The following is a 19,820-nucleotide window of genomic DNA, read 5'->3' on the forward strand; positions in this document are numbered from 1 at the left end:
TTAATTCGTGGTTTTTACAAGAAAGAAAAAAAATTAAAACAAAAATCTGAAATGAATAGTGTGCGCGCACGTCTTGATTGAAATTATGTTGAGGTCAGTTGCCAAGTACAGTGCCAGTCAAAAGTTTGGACACACCTACTCATTCAAGGGTTTTTCTTAATTTGTACTATTTTCTACAATGTAGAATAATAGTGAAGACGTGACACATGGAATCATGTAGTAACCAAAAATGTGTTAAACAAATCAAAAATAAATAAATAAAACCCTTACACAGCCTGGAGGTGTGTTGGGTCATTGTCCTGTTGAAAAACAAATGATAGTCCCAACTAAGCACAAACCAGATGGGATATCGCTGTAGAATGCTGTGGTAGCCATGCTGGTTAAGTGTGTCTTGAATTTTAAATAAATCACTGACCATGTCACCAGCAAAACACCATCGCACCACCACCTCCATGCTTCACAGTGGGAATCACACATGCTGAGATCTGTTCACCTACACTGCGTCTCACAAACACCGGTTGGAACCAAAAATCTCAAACTTGGGACTCATCAGACCAAAGGACGGATTTCCACCGGTCTAATGTCCATTGTACGTGCTTCTTGGTCCAAGCCAAGTCTCTTCTTATTATTGGTGTCCTTTAGTAGTGGTTTGTTTGCAGCAATTTGACTATTAAGGCCTGATTCACGCAGTCTCCTCTGAACAGTCGATGTTGAAATGTGTGAAGCATATATTTGTGCTGCAATTTCTGAGGCTGGTAACTCAAATGAATTTATCCTCTGCAGCAGAGGTAACTCTGGGTCTTCCTTTCCTGTGGCGGTCCTCATGGGAGCCAGTTTCATCATAGCGCTTGATGGTTTTTGTGACTGCATTGAAGAAACTTTCAAATTTTCCACATTGACTGACCATGTCTTAAAGTAATGGACTGTTGTTTCTCTTTGCTTATATGAGCTGTTCTAGCCATAATATGGACTTGGTCTTTTACAAAATACAACGCAACTGATTGGCTCAAACGTATTAATTTGTGGAATCTCTTTCCTTAACTTTTAACGAGGCACACCTGTTAATTGAAATGCATTCCAGGTGACAACCTCAAGAAGAATGTCAAGAGTGTGCAAAGCTGTCAAGACAAAGGGTGGCGACTTTGAAGAATCTCATAAAATATATTTTGATTTAACACTTTTTGCTACACGATTCCATAGTTTTGATGTCTTCAATATTATGCTACAATGTAGAAAATGGCTTTAAAAAGATGTATGGAATGAGTAGGTGTTTCAACTTTTGACTGGTACTGTAAGATATCATGCATGTTGGCTGCAGTGTTCATACATTGTCTCTACTGAAAATCCACTACAATCCATAAGATTTTAGGGATTATAAAACCATTATTTAATGGCATTCATTTATAAGTGGTTAAAACATAGAAGGCTCCCATGCACAAAACGGTGTCCCAGTGGTCCCTGGGAAACGTAGTGCACTCCTACAGTCGCCATCTCTGTTGTAGGCTCATCATTAAAGAGAAACTGCAAGTCAAAAACTAAACGCTGACTATATACACAAGTTCCCCTCCTTTTCAAATATGATACCATATGCAAGATAAGCTATGGTTTGATCAATTTTTATTAGTCTATGGATGCATCTGAAACGGAACCCTATTCCCCATATAGTGCACTACCTTTGACCAGGGTTCATAGGGCTCTTGTCAAAAGTAGTGCACTATATAAGGGATAGGTTGCCATTCCAGACACCCTATATCTGTCAGTACTTCATTTGTAACATAATGTCTTGTGTTTGAAAGCGGTATATAGAACAACTTTATACATGCTTCTGTTGGGTACATATATATATGTAGGTAGAGTACTTCCTCTGTAACAATGTCCTATAGAGGGTTCAGGTTGGAGGAGAAGGAGAAAGTGTTGAGCTTGTATCCCGTTCCACTGTAGAACTTATTCTGGAACTCCACCCTGGGAAGAAAGACAATGGGAATATTAGGGATGGCCGTCACGCTGCTTATTCAGCGACTACCACTTCCTCCTGACATGACTTGCGCCGAGGCTCGAACCAAGGACCTCCGCTTTGCTAGCACACGTGACTGCGCTCCCGAAGCGTCTTACCAGTCCGCGCCACCGACACGTTCACAATTCTGCGACACTTCGGGCTGAGAAGTTTCATACATCCCCGTGTGTGTTGTGTTGGGCGTGGGATAGAAATCCACTGGTTGTGTGTGCATTATTTCATGTGTTTGTACGCCTGTGTGAGGGTGAGAGATGGAAGACATCGATGGGCAACGGTGTGTGAATGACCTAAGAGAGATGGAACACATTGTGACCCACCAGTGCAATCTGAGCGCGTGCAGGAAGGCGGACAGCCCCTCCATGACGAGCAGGACGGAGACGGTGAGTGTGGCAAAGAAGGAAAAGATGACTGCTAGAACTACAGATCCCATGTAGCCCTGCCACGACAGGCTGATGCGTATCACCATCACCCATAGCACCTCCGACAGCTCTGCAACACACACACACACAACTGGTATTATGCCGTGTTCAAAGCAACTGGGAACTCTGAAATCTCTGACTTCAGTGCGTTCGAGACAACTGGTAACTCGGAGAAAAACTAGCTTAGACTGAAAAATAGTTTTGAATGGTCATCCAAGTCAGAATTCCAGGACGGAAACCCTGTCATCTTTCTAGAGCTCTTGAAGCTCACATGATTTGATCTCGTTTTTTTCCAGAGTTCTCTGTTGTCTTGAAAGAACCAGTATGCAAAAAGCAAATACATGTGGCCTCTTTTTTTTTATATAGAGTACCAGTCAAAAGTTTGGACATCTGCTCATTCAAGGGTTTTTCTTTATTTTTACTATTTTCTACAGTGAAGACAAACTATGAAATTTAACACATATGGAATCATGTAGTAACCCAAAAAGTGTTAAATCAAAATATATTTTAGATTCTTCAAAGTAGCCACCCTTTGCCTTGATGACAGCTTTGCACACATGGCATTCTCTCTCTTCATGAGAAATGCTTTTCGAAGCGTCTTGAAGGAGTTCCCACATATGCTGAGCACTTACTGGGCACTTGTTGGTTGCTTTTCCTTCACCTTGCGGTCCAACTCATCCCAAACCATCTCAGAACTCAACTTGTGTTGAAGGTCGGGTGATTGTGGAGGCCAGATCATCTGATGCAGCACCATCACTCTCCTTCTTGGTCAAATAGCCCTTGAGGTGTGTTGGGTCATTGTCCTGTTGAAAAACAAATGATAATCCCACTAAACACAAACCAGATGGGATGGCGTATTGCTGCAGAATGCTGTGGTAGCCATACTGGTTAAGTGTGCCTTGAATATAAATAAATCACAGACAGCATCACCAGCAAAGCACCCCCACACCTCCTCCATGCTTCACAGTGGGAACCACATATGCAGAGATCATTCGTTCACCTACTCTGCGTCTCACAAAGACACGGCGGTTGGAACCAAAAATCTATAACTTGGACTCATCAGACCAAAGGACAGATTTCCACCGGTCTAATGTCCATTGCCCGGGCTTCTTGGTCCAAGCAAGTCTCTTCTTCTTATTGGTGTCCTTTAGTAGTGGTTTCTTTGCAGCAATTTGATCATTAAGGCCTGATTCACACTGTCTCCTCTGAACAGTTGATGTTGAAATGTGTCTGTTACTTGAACTCTGTGAAGCATTTATTTGGGCTGCAATTTCTGAGGCTGGTAACTCAAATGAACTTATCCTCTGCAGCAGAGGTAACTCTGGGTCTTCCTTTCCTGTGGCGGTCCTCATGAGAGGCAGTTTCATCATAGCGCTTGATGGTTTTTGCGACTGCACTTTAAGAAATTTTCAAAGTTCTTCAAATTTTCCGGATTGGCCGACCTTCATGCTTTAAAGTTATGATGGACTGTCATTTCTCTTTGCTTATTTAAGCTGTTCTTGCCATAATACGGACTTGGTCTTTTACCAAATAGGACTATCTTCTGTATACCACCCCTACCATGTCACAACACAACTGATTGGCTCAAAAGCATTAAGGAAAGAAATTCCACAAATTAACTTTTAACAAGGCACACGTTAATTGAAGTGCATTCCAGGTGACTACCTCATGAAACTGGTTGAGAGAATGCCAAGAGTGTGCAAAGCTGTCATCAAGGCAAAGGGTGGCTACTTCTAATATAAAATATAGTTTGATTTGTTTAACACTTTTTTGGTTACTACATGATTCCATATGTGTAATGTCATCGTTCTGACGTCGTCACTATTATTCCACAATGTAGAAAATAGTACAAGTAAAGAAAAACCCTGGAATGAGTTGGTGTGTCCAAACTTTTGACTGGTACTGTAGGTGTGTGTATCCATTTACCTCCAGTTGTAGTGTTGGAACATAGGTTGCAGGCGCCATCCCGAGGGGAAGGGGCTGAGGCCTCTACTGAAACACTCGTTGTACCAGTACCTCTACTGAAACACTCCGGTGTAGATAGAGAAAAGACCCATCAGCAGAATCAGATACCGACCACCAAACATCATCTGGCAGATCTGGGAGAGGGGGGGGGAGATGCTCTTCAATTGGATGAGGTCAAGAGGGCAAGAGGGGTACAGTGTGTGGCTGGGCCAGTTGAAATACTTCATTTTCCAACACACATTTCCTCTTCCCGGGAAGAGGCTCTAGCATCAGCTCCAGTCCTCTGGTCTTTCTCCTGTAGTACCATCCACGAGGAGAGTGGTAAGGTGTGTGTACCCCGTTGTCGTTGGTCCTGAGTTTGAGGTCTCTCTCCTGCAGCACCATCCAGAGAGCGGCCATGGTCATGAGGAGGCCGTGGCCCACGTCCCCAAACATCACCGCAAACAGGAAGGGGAAGGTGATAATGGTGTACACCGCTACGGACGGAGACACAGGAGGGACAAACACAAAAATCATACAGAGAAAGAGTTAGGGTTGACAGAGTTGGGGGATGCCTGTTTAGTTTGCTGGTGTGTGTGTGTGTGTATACCTGGGTTGACCTCTCTGTATCTGGCAACACCGTATGCGTCTACGATGCTCTGGAAGCCGGCTGTGAAGGAGTTGGTGTGGAAGAGGGTGGGAGGAGGGGTGCTTGGGTCCGGGAGGCGGTTATAGAATGAGTCCACACCACTATTGTTCTTCCTCTGGGGGAGAGAGAGAGAATTATACCTGTTATTGCCTAAAGCAGTGGTTCCCAAACTTTTTATAGTCCCTTACCCCTTCAAACATTCAACATCCAGCTGGGTAACCCCTCTAGCACCAGGGTCAGCGGGGTCAACATTTTCAGCTTCCAGGAATTGTGTACAGATCCTTGCAACATGGGGACATGCATTATCATGCTGAAACATGAGGTGATGAAGGAGGATGAATGGCACGACAATGGGTCTCAGGATCTCGTCATGGTATCTCTGTGCATTCAAATAACCATTTGTAAAATGCAATTGTGTTCGTTGTCCGTAGCTTATGCCTTCCCATACCATAACCCCACCGCCAACATGGGGCACTCTGTTCACAACGTTGACCTCAGCAAATTGCTTTCGCACGCGATGCCACCGGGATTCATCCGTGAAGACCACACTTCCCCAGCGTGCCAGTGGCCATCGAAGGTGAGCATTTTCACGCTGGAGTCGGTTACAATGCCAAACTGCAGTCAGGTCAAGACCCTGGTGAGGACGATGAGCACATTGGAGGCGGCTTATGGTAGAGAAATTAACATTCAATTCTCTGGCAACAGCTGTGCTGGACATTCCTGTAGTCAGCATGCCAATTGCACGCTCCCTCAAAACTTGAGACATCTGTGGCATTGTGTTGTTTGACAAATCTGCACATTTAAGAGTGGTCTTTTATTGTCCCCAGCACAAGGTGCACCTGTGTAATGATCATGCTATTTAACCATCTTCTTGATATGTTACACCTGTCAGGTGGATGGATTATCTTGGCAATGAGAAATGCTCACTAACAGGGATATAAACCAATTTGTGCACAACATTTTAGAGAGATAAGATTTTTGTGTGTATCGAACATTTCTGGAATTTTTTATTTCAGCTCATGAAAATTGGGACCCACACATATTTTTGGTCAGTATACTTAATTATCTTAACTAAAAACATTTTACCAGTAGTCAGGGCTGGCCCTAGCCTTTTGTGGGCCCTAAGCGAGATTTAGTTTTGACAGTGGAGAGAAAAATGTACATTTTAAAGTTCTACACATTTAGCAAATGTTGCAGTTTTAAAGCAAGTTTTCTGCAATTTTACAAATTTTGCCATGGGGTGGAGAGAAAATGTAGCAATTTTATAACCGATCTCATGCAATTCTACCCATTTTGCCATGGAGTGGAGATACATTTGTGCAGTTTTAAGCAATTTTCGTGCAATTCTGCCGGTATGCAGCCAAAATGATGATCTGACATGAATAATTGAGTGACTGTCAGTGACTGAAATAACAAGAGAAAAACTGCGGATGCATGAACAAATGTAGAAATTGCACCTTGTATATTCTACTATATTCTACTTGCACCTTGTATAATCTACTATATTCTACTTGCACCTTGTATATTCTACTATTCTAACTTGCAACAGTAAGTTGAGACCCAGACTGAGTTCCTAAAAAATTAAAAAATAAATGTTTTTGGAAATTGATCTGAGGGCCTACAAAAGAAAGAAAAAGAGAGTGAGAGTAGGGAGGGGCAACTGGCGGCTTCTCTATCTCCTCCCCTCCCCCCTCCTCCTCTCTCACCGTTCCCTCTATCTTGTCAGTGACGGAGGGGCTGCAGAGGTTGAGCACGGCCTGAACGGCCTTACACTTCTGGACCCGCACCTTCCACTGGGGCAGCAGTGCCACCGAGCGACACAGCAACTGCTGCAGGTAATGTTCCGTCTGGGAGAGGACCTGAGGGAAACCATGGAGGGAAGGAAGGGGTTTAATAAACACAGAATACATAGAATTCATAGAAATAGAACGAGAACCATTCTAGTGATATGGACAGAACACCTTCCACTAGGGCAGAACCTCCTGTCTGGGAGACCTGAAATAAATCATGGAGAGAAGAAAGGGGTTAACAAACCTGGGTGGTGCCATAGAAGTAGAACAGATAGAGCAGGTGTAGCCTGATATCCACCCAACATTGTTGACGACTGACAAAGACACGGAAAACTGAGAGATAATGACTGTTCCAGCTCAAAATTATCTGTTAGTCTCTGTCCATCTCTCTCTCAATCCCTCCCTTTTCTTACCGTTTTGATGTCTACTATCCTTCCCTGCAGCCCGTGCAGAATCTTCTCTCTCTCCGTCGTGCCCTCTGGGTAGTCAAAGGTGTGGGTGTGGAAACTGAGAGGGACAGAAGAAGAAAGAGAGAGGAAAGTAAGAGAGAAAGAAAGAGAGAGAGCGAGCGATAGGGAAGGGGTAAGAAAAAAAAAGAAGACCAAGAATCATTTGATTAGACAATAAATTCAACATTCCAACAACATGGAACTGAAAATTGTTGTAAGCTTTGGACCTGCTCTCACTAACCAATCACAGATCTTCTTGACTTTCTGTCCAATCTGCTCACCCCAGAAAGAGATGAGGAAGACTGTCCACTGGACCATCTCACCCTGTGATTGATCGCAAAGAATGAAGTAAGGAAGTGGGATTTAGAAAGGGGAAAAAAACATTTTTGCTTACTGTCAGGCAAGGGAAATACATCCAATCTTCATAACGGAACACTCATAATAATATGATCTTCCAACAATATTTCCTTTACTCGTCCATCTTAATTCCTTATTTCCCTCCCTCCTTCCCTCCTTGCATTCATCCGTCTTATCTCCCCCTTTCATTTCTTACCGTTTCAGGACTCTCCAGCCTCTCGTCCATCTCCCTGAAGTCGACGATGATGTAACCGCGGCGCGCTCGCCATAGCAGCCGCTCAAATGACGGAACCTTCCACGGGTGGACCACGCCAGACACAAAACTGGGAAGGAGGTGGAAGAAGACAAGTGAGGGAAAATATCAGGTAACACCTCATTTGGATAGTCCATCTGTCTACAGACTATCAGTAACATTTCAACCAGCTATCTTCTAACCCTTATTCTAAACCTAACCTTAACCCTTACTCTAACCCTAACTTTAACCCTTAACCTAACCTTAGCAAGCAGTTGCTCATCAACTGATAGTTTGTTGATAGTATGACCATCTACAGATTGAAAATCCGGACTATCCAAATAAAGTGTGACCAAATATCTTTCATTTTTTCTCCTCTTGACTGGTAGTGTCCCAAATGTTTACCTCCAATGTACTCGCATCCTACCTTACCTTTGTCTGTACATTATGCCTTGAATCTATGCTATCATGCCCAGAAACCTGCTCCTTTTACGCTCTGTTCCAAACGTGCTAGACACCCAGTTCGTATAGCCTTTAGCCGTACCCTTATCCTACTTCTCCTCTGTTCCTCTGGTGATGTAGAGGTTAATCCAGGTCCTGTAGTGCCTAGCTCCACTCCCACTCCCCAGGTGCTCTCATTTGTTGACTTCTGTAACAACAAAAGCCTTGGTTTCATGCATGTGAACATTAGAAGCCTGCTCCGTAAGTTTGTTTTACTCACTGCTTTAGCACACTCTGCCAACCCGGATGTCGTAGCCGTGTCTGAATCCCGGTTTAGGAAAACCACCAAAAACCCTGAAATCTCCATCGCTAACTATAACATTTTCCGCCAAGATAGAACTGCCAAAGGGGGCGGTGTTGCAATCTACTGCAAAGATAGCCTGCAGTGTTCTGTATTACTATCCAAGTCTGTACCCAAACAATTTGAGCTTCTAATTCTAAAAATTTGCCTTTCCAGAAACAAGTCTCTCACTGTTGCCGCTTGCTATAGACCTCCCTCTGCCCCCAGCTGTGCCCTCGATACCATATGTGAATTGATTGCCCCCCATTTATCTTCTGAGCTTGTGCTACTAGGTGACCTAAACTGGGACATGATTAACACCCCGGCCATCCTACAATCTAAGCTTGATGCCCTCAATCTCACACAAATGATCAATGAACCTACCAGGTACAACCCCAAATCCATACACACAAGCACCCTCATAGATGTCATCCTAACTAACTCACCCTTCAAATACACCTCTGCTGTTTTCAATCAAGATCTCAGCGATCACTGCCTCATTGCCTGCATCCGTAATGGGTCTGCAACCAAACGTCCACCCCTCATCCCTGTCAAACGCTCCCTAAAACACTTCTGCGAGCAGGCCTTTCTAATCGACCTATCCTGGAATGACATTGGCCTCATCCCGTCAGTAGATAATGCCTGACTATTCTTTAAAAGTGCCTTCCTCACCATCTTAAATAAGCATGCCCCATTCAAAAAAAAATTCAACTAGGAACACATTAAGGGTATATCTCGATATTCACTCCAGACCTGTCTGCCCTTGACCAGCACAAAAACATCCTGTGGCGTTCTGCATTAGCATCAAATAGCCCCCGTGATATGCAACTTTTCAGGGAAGTTAGGAACAAATATACACTGGCAGATAGGAAAGATAAGGCTAGCTTTTTCAAACAGAAATTTGCATCCTGTAGTACTAACTCAAAAAAGTTCTGGGACACTGTAAAGTCCATGGAGAATAAGAGCACCTCCTCCCAGCTGCCCACTACTCTGAGGCTAGGAAACACTGTCACCACCGATAAATCCACTATAATTGAGAATTTCAATAAGCATTTCTCTACGGCTGGCCATGCTTTCCACCTGGCTACCCCTACATCGGTCAACTGCCCAGCACCCTCCACAGCAACCCGCCAAAGCCCCCACCAGTTCTCCTTCACCCAAATCCAGATAGCTGATGTTCTGAAAGAGCTGCAAAATCTGGACCCCTACAAATCAGCCGGGCTAGACAATCTGGACCCTCTCTTTCTAAAATTATCTGCCGAAATTGTTGCAACCCCTATTACTAGCCTGTTCAACCTCACTTTTGTATTGTCTGAGATTCCCAAAGATTGGAAAGCTACCGCGGTCATCCCCCTCTTCAAAGGGGGTGACACTCTAGACCCAAACTGCTACAGACCTATATCTATCCTACCCTGTCTTCGAAAGTTAACAAACAGATTACCGACCATTTCGAACCCCACCGTACCTTCTCCGCTATGCAATCTGGTTTCCGAGCTGGTCATGGGTGCACCTCAGCCACGCTCAAGGTCCTAAACGACATCATAACCGCCATCGATAAGAGACATTACTGTGCAGCCGTATTCATCGACCTGGCCAAGGCTTTCGACTCTGTCAATCACCACATTCTTATTGGCAGACTCGACAGCCTTGGTTTCTCAAATGATTGTCTCGCCTGGTTTACCAACTACTTCTCTGATAGAGTTCAGTGTGTCAAATCAGGGGGCCTGTTGTCCGGACCTCTGGCAGTCTCTATGGAGGTGCCACAGGGTTCAATTCTCGGGCCGACTCTCTTCTCTGTATACATCAATGATGTTGCTCTTGCTACTGGTGATTCTCTGATCCACCTCTACGCAGACGACACCATTCTGTATACTTCTGGCCCCTCTTTGGACACTGTGTTAACTAACTTCCAGACGAGCTTCAATGCCATACAACTCTCCTTCCGTGGCCTCCAACTGCTCTTAAACGCAAGTAAAACTAAATGCATGCTATTCAATCAATCACTGCCCGCACCTGCTCGCCCGTCCAGCATCACTACTCTGGACGGCTCTGACTTAAATACGGGGACAACTACAAATACCTAGGTGTCTGGTTAGACTGCAAACTCTCCTTCCAGACTCACATTAAGCATCTCCAATCCAAAATTAAATCTAGAATCGGCTTCCTATATCGCAACAAAGCATCCTTCACTCATGCTGCCAAACATACCCTCGTAAAACTGGCCATCCTATCGATCCTCGACTTCGGTGATGTCATGTATAAAATAGCCTCAAACACTCTACTCAACAAATGGATGCAGTCTATCACAGTGCCATCCGTTTTGTCACCAAAGCCTCATACACTACCCACCATTGCGACCTGTACGCTCTCGTTGGTTGGCCCTCACTTCATACTCGTCGCCAAATCCACTGGCTACAGGTTATCTACAAGTCTCTGCTAGGTAAAGCCCCGCCTTATCTCAGCTCACTGGTCACCATAACAGCACCCACTTGTAGCACGCGCTCCAGCAGGTATATCTCACTGGTCACCCCCAAAGCCAATTCCTCCTTTGGTCGTCTTTCCTTCCAGTTCTCTGCTGCCAATGACTGGAACGAACTGCAAAAATCTCTGAAGCTGGAGACTCATGTCTCCCTCACTAGCTTTAAGAACCAGCTGTCAGAAAAGCTCACAGATCACTGCACCTGTACATAGCCCATCTGTAAACAGCCCATCTATCTACCTACCTCATCCCCATACTGTATTTATTTATTTATCTTGCTACTTTGCACCCCAGTATCCCTACTTGCACATTCATCTTCTGCACATCTACCATTCCAATGTTTAATTGCTAAATTGTAATTACTTCGCCACCATGGCCTATTTATTGCCTTAACTCCCCTATCTTACCTCATTTGCACTCTCTGTATATAGACTTTTTGTTTTCTTTTGTTCTACTGCATTATTGACTATGTTATGTTTATTCCATGTGTAACTCTGTGTTGTTGTATGTGTCGAATTGCTTTGCTTTATCTTGGCCAGGTCGCAAGTTGCAAATGAGAACTTGTTCTCAACTAGCCTACCTGGTTAAATAAAGGTGAAAAAAGAAAAGAAAAAAAACTGGGAACAGTGGGTTAACTGCCTTGTTCAGGGGCAGAACGACAGATTTTTACCTTGTCAGCTCAGGGATTCGATCTAGCGACCTTTCGGTTACTAGTCCAACGGTTACTTGTCAGCTTAGGGATTCGATCTAGCAACCTTTCAGTTACTAGTCCAACGCTCTAACCACTAGACTACCTGCCGCCCCAGTATATAGTGTACTTGTTTTGACCAGGGCCCTTAGGGAATAGGATGCCACTTGGGACGCAACCACTATTGCTTATCACATATTCTCTTTAATATATTGCAATGCAAACTATATGACAGCTGCTTGTCATGCCAGTAGGGAAAGTCTATTGATATTGTGTTCTTCCTAAATGGCACCCTATGGCCCCCAATTGCCTTTATAGTGCATTACTTGTGACCAGAGCCAGACCACTGTATAGGAAACAGGGTGCTACTTGAGACGCAGCCATTGACAATGAAGCCATTGATATCAGAGAAGGCTGGTGAGAGGAGCTATATGAGGACGGACTCATTGTAATGGCTGGAATGGAATTAAAGGAACGGAGTCAAACGTGGTTTCCATATGTTTGATACCGTTCAATTAATTCCATTCCAGTCTTTACAATGAGCCTGTCCTCCTATAGCTCATCCCACCAGCCTCCTCTGATATACATGCCACCTCAGCCTGATGTCTTGTCTGTTGTCCAGTAATGCAGCAGTCTCCAGAGAAGAGGGAGGCGGAGCCTGACGGGAGAGAGAGATAGGAGAAGAGTGGAAGGCGCTCAACCAATGAGAGACTAAGTCAAGGCGCTCAACCAATGAGACTAAGTACAAGGCGCTCAACCAATGAGAGACTAAGTACAACCAAAAATTATAAGAACGTTTGGAAGGAATAGGTGCAACACTCGCTTAAAATTCAAATCTTTATCCTTTATTTATCTAATTCGAGGTAAAATCCTGATGTTTCAGCCGTCAATGGCCTTCATCAGAATGAAAGGGGAACGAAAGCTCGGGCTAAAGAAATCCATGCTTTTCCATACTGCTGTGTTCATGAGTTCCTAGGAAACTTAGCCCATCCCGTTTGAAAATAACTTAAGAGGTTTACTTGAATTGTTTTTGACATTGGACACTCATAATTCCAAGAGCGTGTGAGTGAAACAATGGCTGACCCCAGAGCAGCAGAGAGAATACTGGGATATGTAGTTCATACCTGTGAGGTGGTTTGAGACCATGCCGGGATCTGTAGTTCATACCTGTGAGGTGGTTAGAGACCATAGTGGGATCTGTAGTTCATACCTGTGAGGTGGTTAGAGACCATGGTGGGATCTGTAGTTCATACCTGTGAGACTGTGAGGGACTGTGTCTGGATCAAAACCCCTCTGTATTGGCTGAGCTGGATCAGCTGGTTCATCAGGCTGTCTCTGTTCCTGGACACCTGGACCAATCAGACAGCAGCACAGCAGAACAGTGGTCAGAGTATGAAGAGCCCAGACAATGAAAGGAATACAAACAGCCTGGAATACAGTTGTATATGGTCCCGTAGTGTAAATTGCAAAACAGTGCCTCTCCCCTTCTCAGTATCTTTCCCTCTTCCCTCCCCCTCACTCCTCTCCCGTTTTCTCCCCCCTCCTCGCTTCTCTACCTCCCCGTCTTCACCTCTCGTAGCTCCCTGGCTAGCCTCTCGCTCTCCTCCTCGATGGCCATGAGTTCTCTGGGCTGGGGAGCGGAGGGCACAGGGCTGGGGGTGGGGAGAGGACCCGCCAGCGGGGGGAACAGGGACCGGCCGATCTCCTGCTCCAGGTACGCTGGGGAGAGGGGGATGAAGAGAAGGAAAGGTGAGGTGGAGAGATGAATGAAGGGATGATGAACCGAAGGGTGGATGGAGGGATGGCGAAGGAATAGAAGATGTGCAGAAAAGGAGAGTGGAAGAGGAATGAGGGAGCAAGTGGATATCAGATGCAGATTTGTATGTGTAGAGGAGATGTGTAGAGGAGGAGGCTTGATGAATATCCCATATGAGAGTGCTCTCTGATCGTATGGTGTGAAGGTCAGAGGTCAGAGACTCACTGAAGGACTTCTCCATCTCCTCACAGCGCCGCACCTCGTTCACAAACTTCCTCTGGAACGAGTTGACATTGGGGTTCGAGTGGAGAGGAAGAGAGGAAGGAGGAGAAGGAGGAAGAGGAGAAGAATTAGGAATTAGAATACTAGAATGAATGTGAAGCTTCTTATGACAGATTAAACGGTCAGCCATGTTGGTAAGGGCATTGGCCAACCATAGTTTGCCAGTGATGTAATAAGATAATTGTGTAAAACAATGAATGTGAAGATTATCTGCCCTGTATGTTTGTTAGCTAGCTAACCATACAGTCTAAGAGGAATGATTCCATTGTTTTTTCAAATTAACTGCCAATATGCCAACACTCCGTTCAAACAATGCAGTCCATCCACAGCCATACACTGGCTGAAATCAGTTAATGCTAGGACTTAGACAATTTATGTTATTCTACGTGCCTTAAAAGTAGAAGCAGGAAATGCATCACCTATGCATTTACTACCATTCGTTCCAATTTGACTGGCTTGGATTTCTCCCTGACCACAATGGCTGCCATTTTCACCCCATTCTAGAACTTTGAGGATTGATGGCATAGGCCCTCTAGTAATTTAATAGGATATCTATGGTATGGACTTTAATTATACATTTATGAGCCAAGTAAGCTTATTGTCTAATTAGTCTATTATCAGCATTACAATAGATGTTCAATACTAAAATGTCAAAGTGAACAACTCACGTCTCTGAATTCGACCAGACCCAGCTCTCCAAGCTCGCTGACGCAGTTGTAGGCTGACCCTGATTGGAGAAAGAGCTGCACAAGACACACCTCCTCGCTCCGAAAGAACGCGCCCATGGCGACCTGTAGAAATGAGTGTCAAATAAACAATCAACTTTTAAAAGATATTAGAAATGACCTGTTAAAAATGTCAGATTCATTATTGTAAAAAGAGAATAGCATGAGTGTCATATTTGGCTTAACACTGACAGCAATGGAGTTTGCAAGAGCACAAACAGATCTGGGACCAGGCTAAAAAGAAAAGGTGTTTCTTCTCAATTTTACCTAGCTGGTTGGTAAAACAACGGTAAACATTTTTTTAAAGAAATGAAAGCTAATACAGACAGTCCGGAGAGCATTGTAAGCATCAAGAGAAAGATGGAGAAAAAGGAGGGATAGGTGTAGCGAGCTACTGAACACAGAAAAGTTCAGTTCTCGATATGTGAGTCCGGGACAAATGGCCTGACAGTAAATGAGTTTAGGACGAGGGGAAGAGAACAGGATAATACCCCATGTGATTGAGAGATGGTAATGAGAGAGAGACTGATAAAATACTACAGTCACTCAAACCTAAATCAAAGTCAGTATGTACTGCAAATAAGAAAAGGAAATCAGAGAGCTGCAGTACACTTTAGTATATATGGAAGTACTATCACTACTAATATAAATAGTAGCTAGTTAGCATCTAATTACATTGTTATAATGAAGTATTCAGACCTACATAGAGGGAGACAAAGCAAAGATACATAGGCTGTATTAAATAGTGACGGACGCTCACGAGGACTGTGTGCTCTCGTTCCCTGTGGACGACGTGACTAAGTCGTTTAGAGTGTAAACCCTCACAAGGCTGCCGGCCCGGACGGCATCCCAAGCCGCGTCTTCAGAGCATGTGCAGACCAGCTGGCTGGAGTGTTTACGGACATATTCCATATCTCCATATCCCAGTCTGTTGTCCCTACTTGCGTCAAGATGGCCACCATTGTTCCTGTACCCAAGAAAGCAAAGGTGACTGAACTAAATGACTATCGCCCCGTAGAACTCACTTCTGTCATCATGAAGTGCTTTGAGAGGCTAGTCAAGGATCATATCACCTCCACCTTACCTGCCACCCTAGACCCACTACAATTTGCATATCAGATCCACGAACGATACAATCGCCATTGCTCTGCACACTGCCCTATCCCACCTGGGCATGAGAAATACCTATGTAAGAATGCTGTTCATCGACTACAGCTCTTTCAACGCCATAGTGCCCTCCAAGCTCATCACTAAGCTCAGGGCCCTGGGTCTGAAGCCCTCCCTGTGCAACTGGGTCCTGGACTTCCTGAGTGTCGGAAACTACACCTCCGTCATGCTGATCCTCAACACGGGGGCCCCAAAGGGGTGCGTGCTCAGCTCTCTCCTGTACTCCCTGTTCACCCATGACTGCGTGGCGCATATCTCCAACTCAATCATCAAGTTTGCTGACGACACAACAGTGGTAGGTCTGACTACCAACAGCGACGAGGCAGCCTTCAGGGAGGAGGTGAGAGCCCTGGTCGGAGTGGTGCCAGGAAAATAACCTCTCCCTCAACACAACAAAGGAGCTGATCGTGGACTACAGGAGACAGCAGAGAGAGGACGCCTCCATCCACATTGACAGGCCGCAGTGGAGAGGGTCAAAAGTTTCACGTTCCTCTGTGTTCACGTGACTGACAACCTGAAATGGCATGGGCCCTCAGATCCTCAACAAGCTCTACAGCTTTACTATTGAGAGCATCATGACTGGCTGCATCATGGCTTGGTATGGCAACTGCTTGGCATCAGACCGCAAGGCGCCACAGAAGGTAGTGCGGATGGCCCAGTACATCACTGGGGCCAAGCTCCCTGCCATCCAGAGGAATGCCTGTGAAATTGTCAAACAAATCAGCCACCGAAGCTATAGACTGTTCTCTCTGCTACTGCACAGCAAGTGTGGGACCAAAATGATCCTGTAAAGCTTCTTCCCCCAAGCCATAAGACTGCTGAACAGTTCATCAAATGACTACCTGGAATTTCATTTACCCTTTTTTCCACTATCATTTACTCTATGCACACTCACTGGACACTACCCACACACTCACATATACATACAGTGGGGCAAAAAAGTATTTAGTCAGCCACCAATTGTGCAAGATCTCCCACTTAAAAAGATGAGAGAGGCCTGTAATTTTCATCATAGGTACACTTCAACTATGACAGACAAAATGAGGGGGAAAAATCCAGAAAATCACATTGTAGGATTTTTTATGAATTTATTTGCAAATTATGGTGGAAAATAAGTATTTGGTCAATAACAAAAGTTTATCTCAATACTTTGTTATATACCCTTTGTTGGCAATGACAGAGGTCAAACGTTTTCTGTAAGTCTTCACAAGGTTCACACACTGTTGCTGGTATTTTGGCCCATTCCTCCATGCAGATCTCCTCTAGAGCAGTGATGTTTTGGGGCTGTTACTGGGCAACACAGACTTTCAACTCCCTCCAAAGATTTTCTATGGGGTTGAGATCTGGAGACTGGCTAGGCCACTCCAGGACCTTGAAATGCTTCTTACGAAGCTACTCCTTCGTTGCCCGGGCGGTGTGTTTGGGATCATTGTCATGCTGAAAGACCCAGCCACGTATCATCTTCAATGCCCTTGCTGATGGAAGGAGGTTTTCACTCAAAATCTCACGATACATGGCCCCATTCATTCTTTCCTTTACACGGATCAGTCGTCCTGGTCCCTTTGCAGAAAAACAGCCCCAAAGCATGATGTTTCCACCCCCATGCTTCACAGTAGGTATGGTGTTCTTTGGATGCAACTCAGCATTCTTTGTCCTCCAAACACGACGAGTTGAGTTTTTACCAAAATATTATATTTTGGTTTCATCTGACCATATGACATTCTCCCAATCTTCTTCTGGATCATCCAAATGCTCTCTAGCAAACTTCAGACGGGCCTGGACATGTACTGGCTTAAGCAGGGGGACACGTCTGGCACTGCAGAATTTGAGTCCCTGGCGGCGTAGTGTGTTACTGATGGTAGGCTTTGTTACTTTGGTCCCAGCTCTCTGCAGGTCATTCACTAGGTCCCCCTGTGTGGTTCTGGGATTTTTGCTCACTGTTCTTGTGATCATTTTGACCCCACGGGGTGAGATCTTGCGTGGAGCCCCAGATCGAGGGAGATTATCAGTGGTCTTGTATGTCTTCCATTTCCTAATAATTGCTCCCACAGTTGATTTCTTCAAACCAAGCTGCTTACCTATTGCAGATTCAGTCTTCCCAGCCTGGTGCAGGTCTACAATTTTGTTTCTGGTGTCCTTTGACAGCTCTTTGGTCTTGGCCATAGTGGAGTTTGGAGTGTGACTGTTTGAGGTTGTGGACAGGTGTCTTTTATACTGATAACAAGTTCAAACAGGTGCCATTAATACAGGTAACGAGTGGAGGACAGAGGAGCCTCTTAAAGAAGAAGTTACAGGTCTGTGAGAGCCAGAAATCTTGCTTGTTTGTAGGTGACCAAATACTTATTTTCCACCATAATTTGCAAATAAATTCATTAAAAATCCTACAATGTGATTTTCTGGATTTTTTTTCTAATTTTGTCTGGCATAGTTGAAGTGTACATTTGATGAAAATTACAAGGCTCTCTCATCTTTTTAAGTGGGAGAACTTGCACAATTGGTGGCTGACTAAATACTTGTTTGCCCCACTGCATACTGACACTCCAACACACACATGCACACTTACATATGCTCACACACACAAAACACACGCACACACTTTCACATTCTTCACATACGCTGCTACTACTCTTTATTATCTATCCTGCCTAGTCACTTTTACCCCTACCTACATGTACATATTACCTTAACTACCTCGTACCCCTGCACATTGACTTGTACAGGTACTCCTTGTATATAGCCAGGTTTATTGTTATTTATTGTTTTACTACTTTTTTTGTGTGGTGATTTTCTTTCTTTTTAACTCTGCATTGTTGGGAAAGGGTTCTTAATTAAGCATTTCACGGTAAAGTCTACACCTGGTGTGTTCGGCGTATGTGACAAACACAATTTGATTTGATATAGTCCCTTCACACAGATAGCGTCGTGGTGAAGAAGGCGAACAGTGCCTCTTCAACCTCAGGAGGCTGAAGGAATTAGGTTTGGCCCCTAAGGCCCTCATAAACTTCTACAGATGCACCAGTGAGTGCATCCTGTAGGGCTATATCATCGCCTGGTACAGCAATTGCACCGCCCACAACAGCAGGGCTCTCCAGAAGCTGGGGCGCACTGCCTGCCCTCCAGGACATCTACAGCACCCGGTGTCACAGGAAGGCCAAGAAGACAATCAAGGACCTCAGCCACCCGAGCCATGGCCTGTTCACCTTGCTACCATATTGATGGCAGAGACAGGGCATGTGCATCAAAGCTGGGACTAGACTCTAGAGCTCTGAAATCCTAGGGCCAGTGATGAGCTAGTTTAAATTTAACCGGATTCAGCATAGCTAGCTGGGATACGATGCTAGGAGGATACAATTACTCACCACAAGGCAATTTCGCTAACTACTCTCTTTTGAGTCATGCAGCAATGTCCCGAATCGTTGCTGTAGGAGACGCTAAGCTGGCTGGCTGTCATCAGCCTCAAAACATCTAGCAATAACCTAGCTAATAAAGAGAAGCTAGCTGACGTTGGCTAGCATAACTGTACACATGCCCGTCAAATAGAGATGGTTGACCATTTCATCGACATGTCTTCATCGTAGGGTGATAGCTAGCTACGTGAAACGAAAATGAACTTCTGTAACTTACCGTTATCTAGCTAGCTCGCCCGGTAGCGATCTGTTAGCTGTGGGGCACGTTATCCCAACATTTCTCCTTCTAGCAATTGGGATGGTGCAACGTGCACTCTGCAGAGATGTAAACAAAGGGACTACAACGTGCACTCTGCAGAGATGTAAACAAAGGGACTACAGTACAGATGCAAGTTAGATAACGAAGTTAAGATGGCTGAAACTATTTGAGGTCGTTGTTTTCCTTTGTCTTTCTTCTGTGTCACACTGTTCCACTCTCAAACTCAAGAGGGCATGTGTAATAAGCATGTAACAGACCACACAATGAGAGCGGATTGGATTATTTTGATGTTTATTGATTGATGATCCAAAAAACAAATTCTTCACCTGGCAAAATATGTGTAAAAGAAAAATGCATGAAACAGGAATTTCATGAAGAGAGAAATGAAGGATAATAGGATAATGAAATAAAGATAAGGAAAA

At 44.6% G+C, this 19,820-nt stretch overlaps 1 protein-coding gene across 1 annotated transcript; it reads right to left on the reverse strand.

Annotated features, from left to right (window-relative positions):
• Positions 1 to 1,374: 1,374 nt before the first annotated feature.
• tcirg1a (T cell immune regulator 1, ATPase H+ transporting V0 subunit a3a) lies at positions 1,375 to 19,607 on the reverse strand. The gene is made up of 15 exons (XM_042311786.1): positions 19,357 to 19,607; positions 14,509 to 14,631; positions 13,784 to 13,835; positions 13,373 to 13,521; positions 13,056 to 13,151; positions 12,396 to 12,460; positions 7,819 to 7,945; positions 7,507 to 7,589; positions 7,230 to 7,323; positions 6,733 to 6,885; positions 4,988 to 5,141; positions 4,576 to 4,874; positions 4,511 to 4,532; positions 2,332 to 2,503; positions 1,375 to 1,962 (listed from the first exon to the last, which is right to left on the reverse strand). Exons 2-15 carry the CDS (start codon positions 14,623 to 14,625, stop codon positions 1,878 to 1,880), a joined length of 1,668 nt encoding a protein of 555 aa, XP_042167720.1. The 5' UTR covers positions 14,626 to 14,631; positions 19,357 to 19,607; the 3' UTR covers positions 1,375 to 1,877.
• Positions 19,608 to 19,820: the final 213 nt, after the last annotated feature.

The sequence above is a fragment of the Oncorhynchus tshawytscha genome, linkage group LG34, assembly GCF_018296145.1.
Source record: "Oncorhynchus tshawytscha isolate Ot180627B linkage group LG34, Otsh_v2.0, whole genome shotgun sequence".
Lineage (NCBI taxonomy): Eukaryota > Metazoa > Chordata > Actinopteri > Salmoniformes > Salmonidae > Oncorhynchus > Oncorhynchus tshawytscha.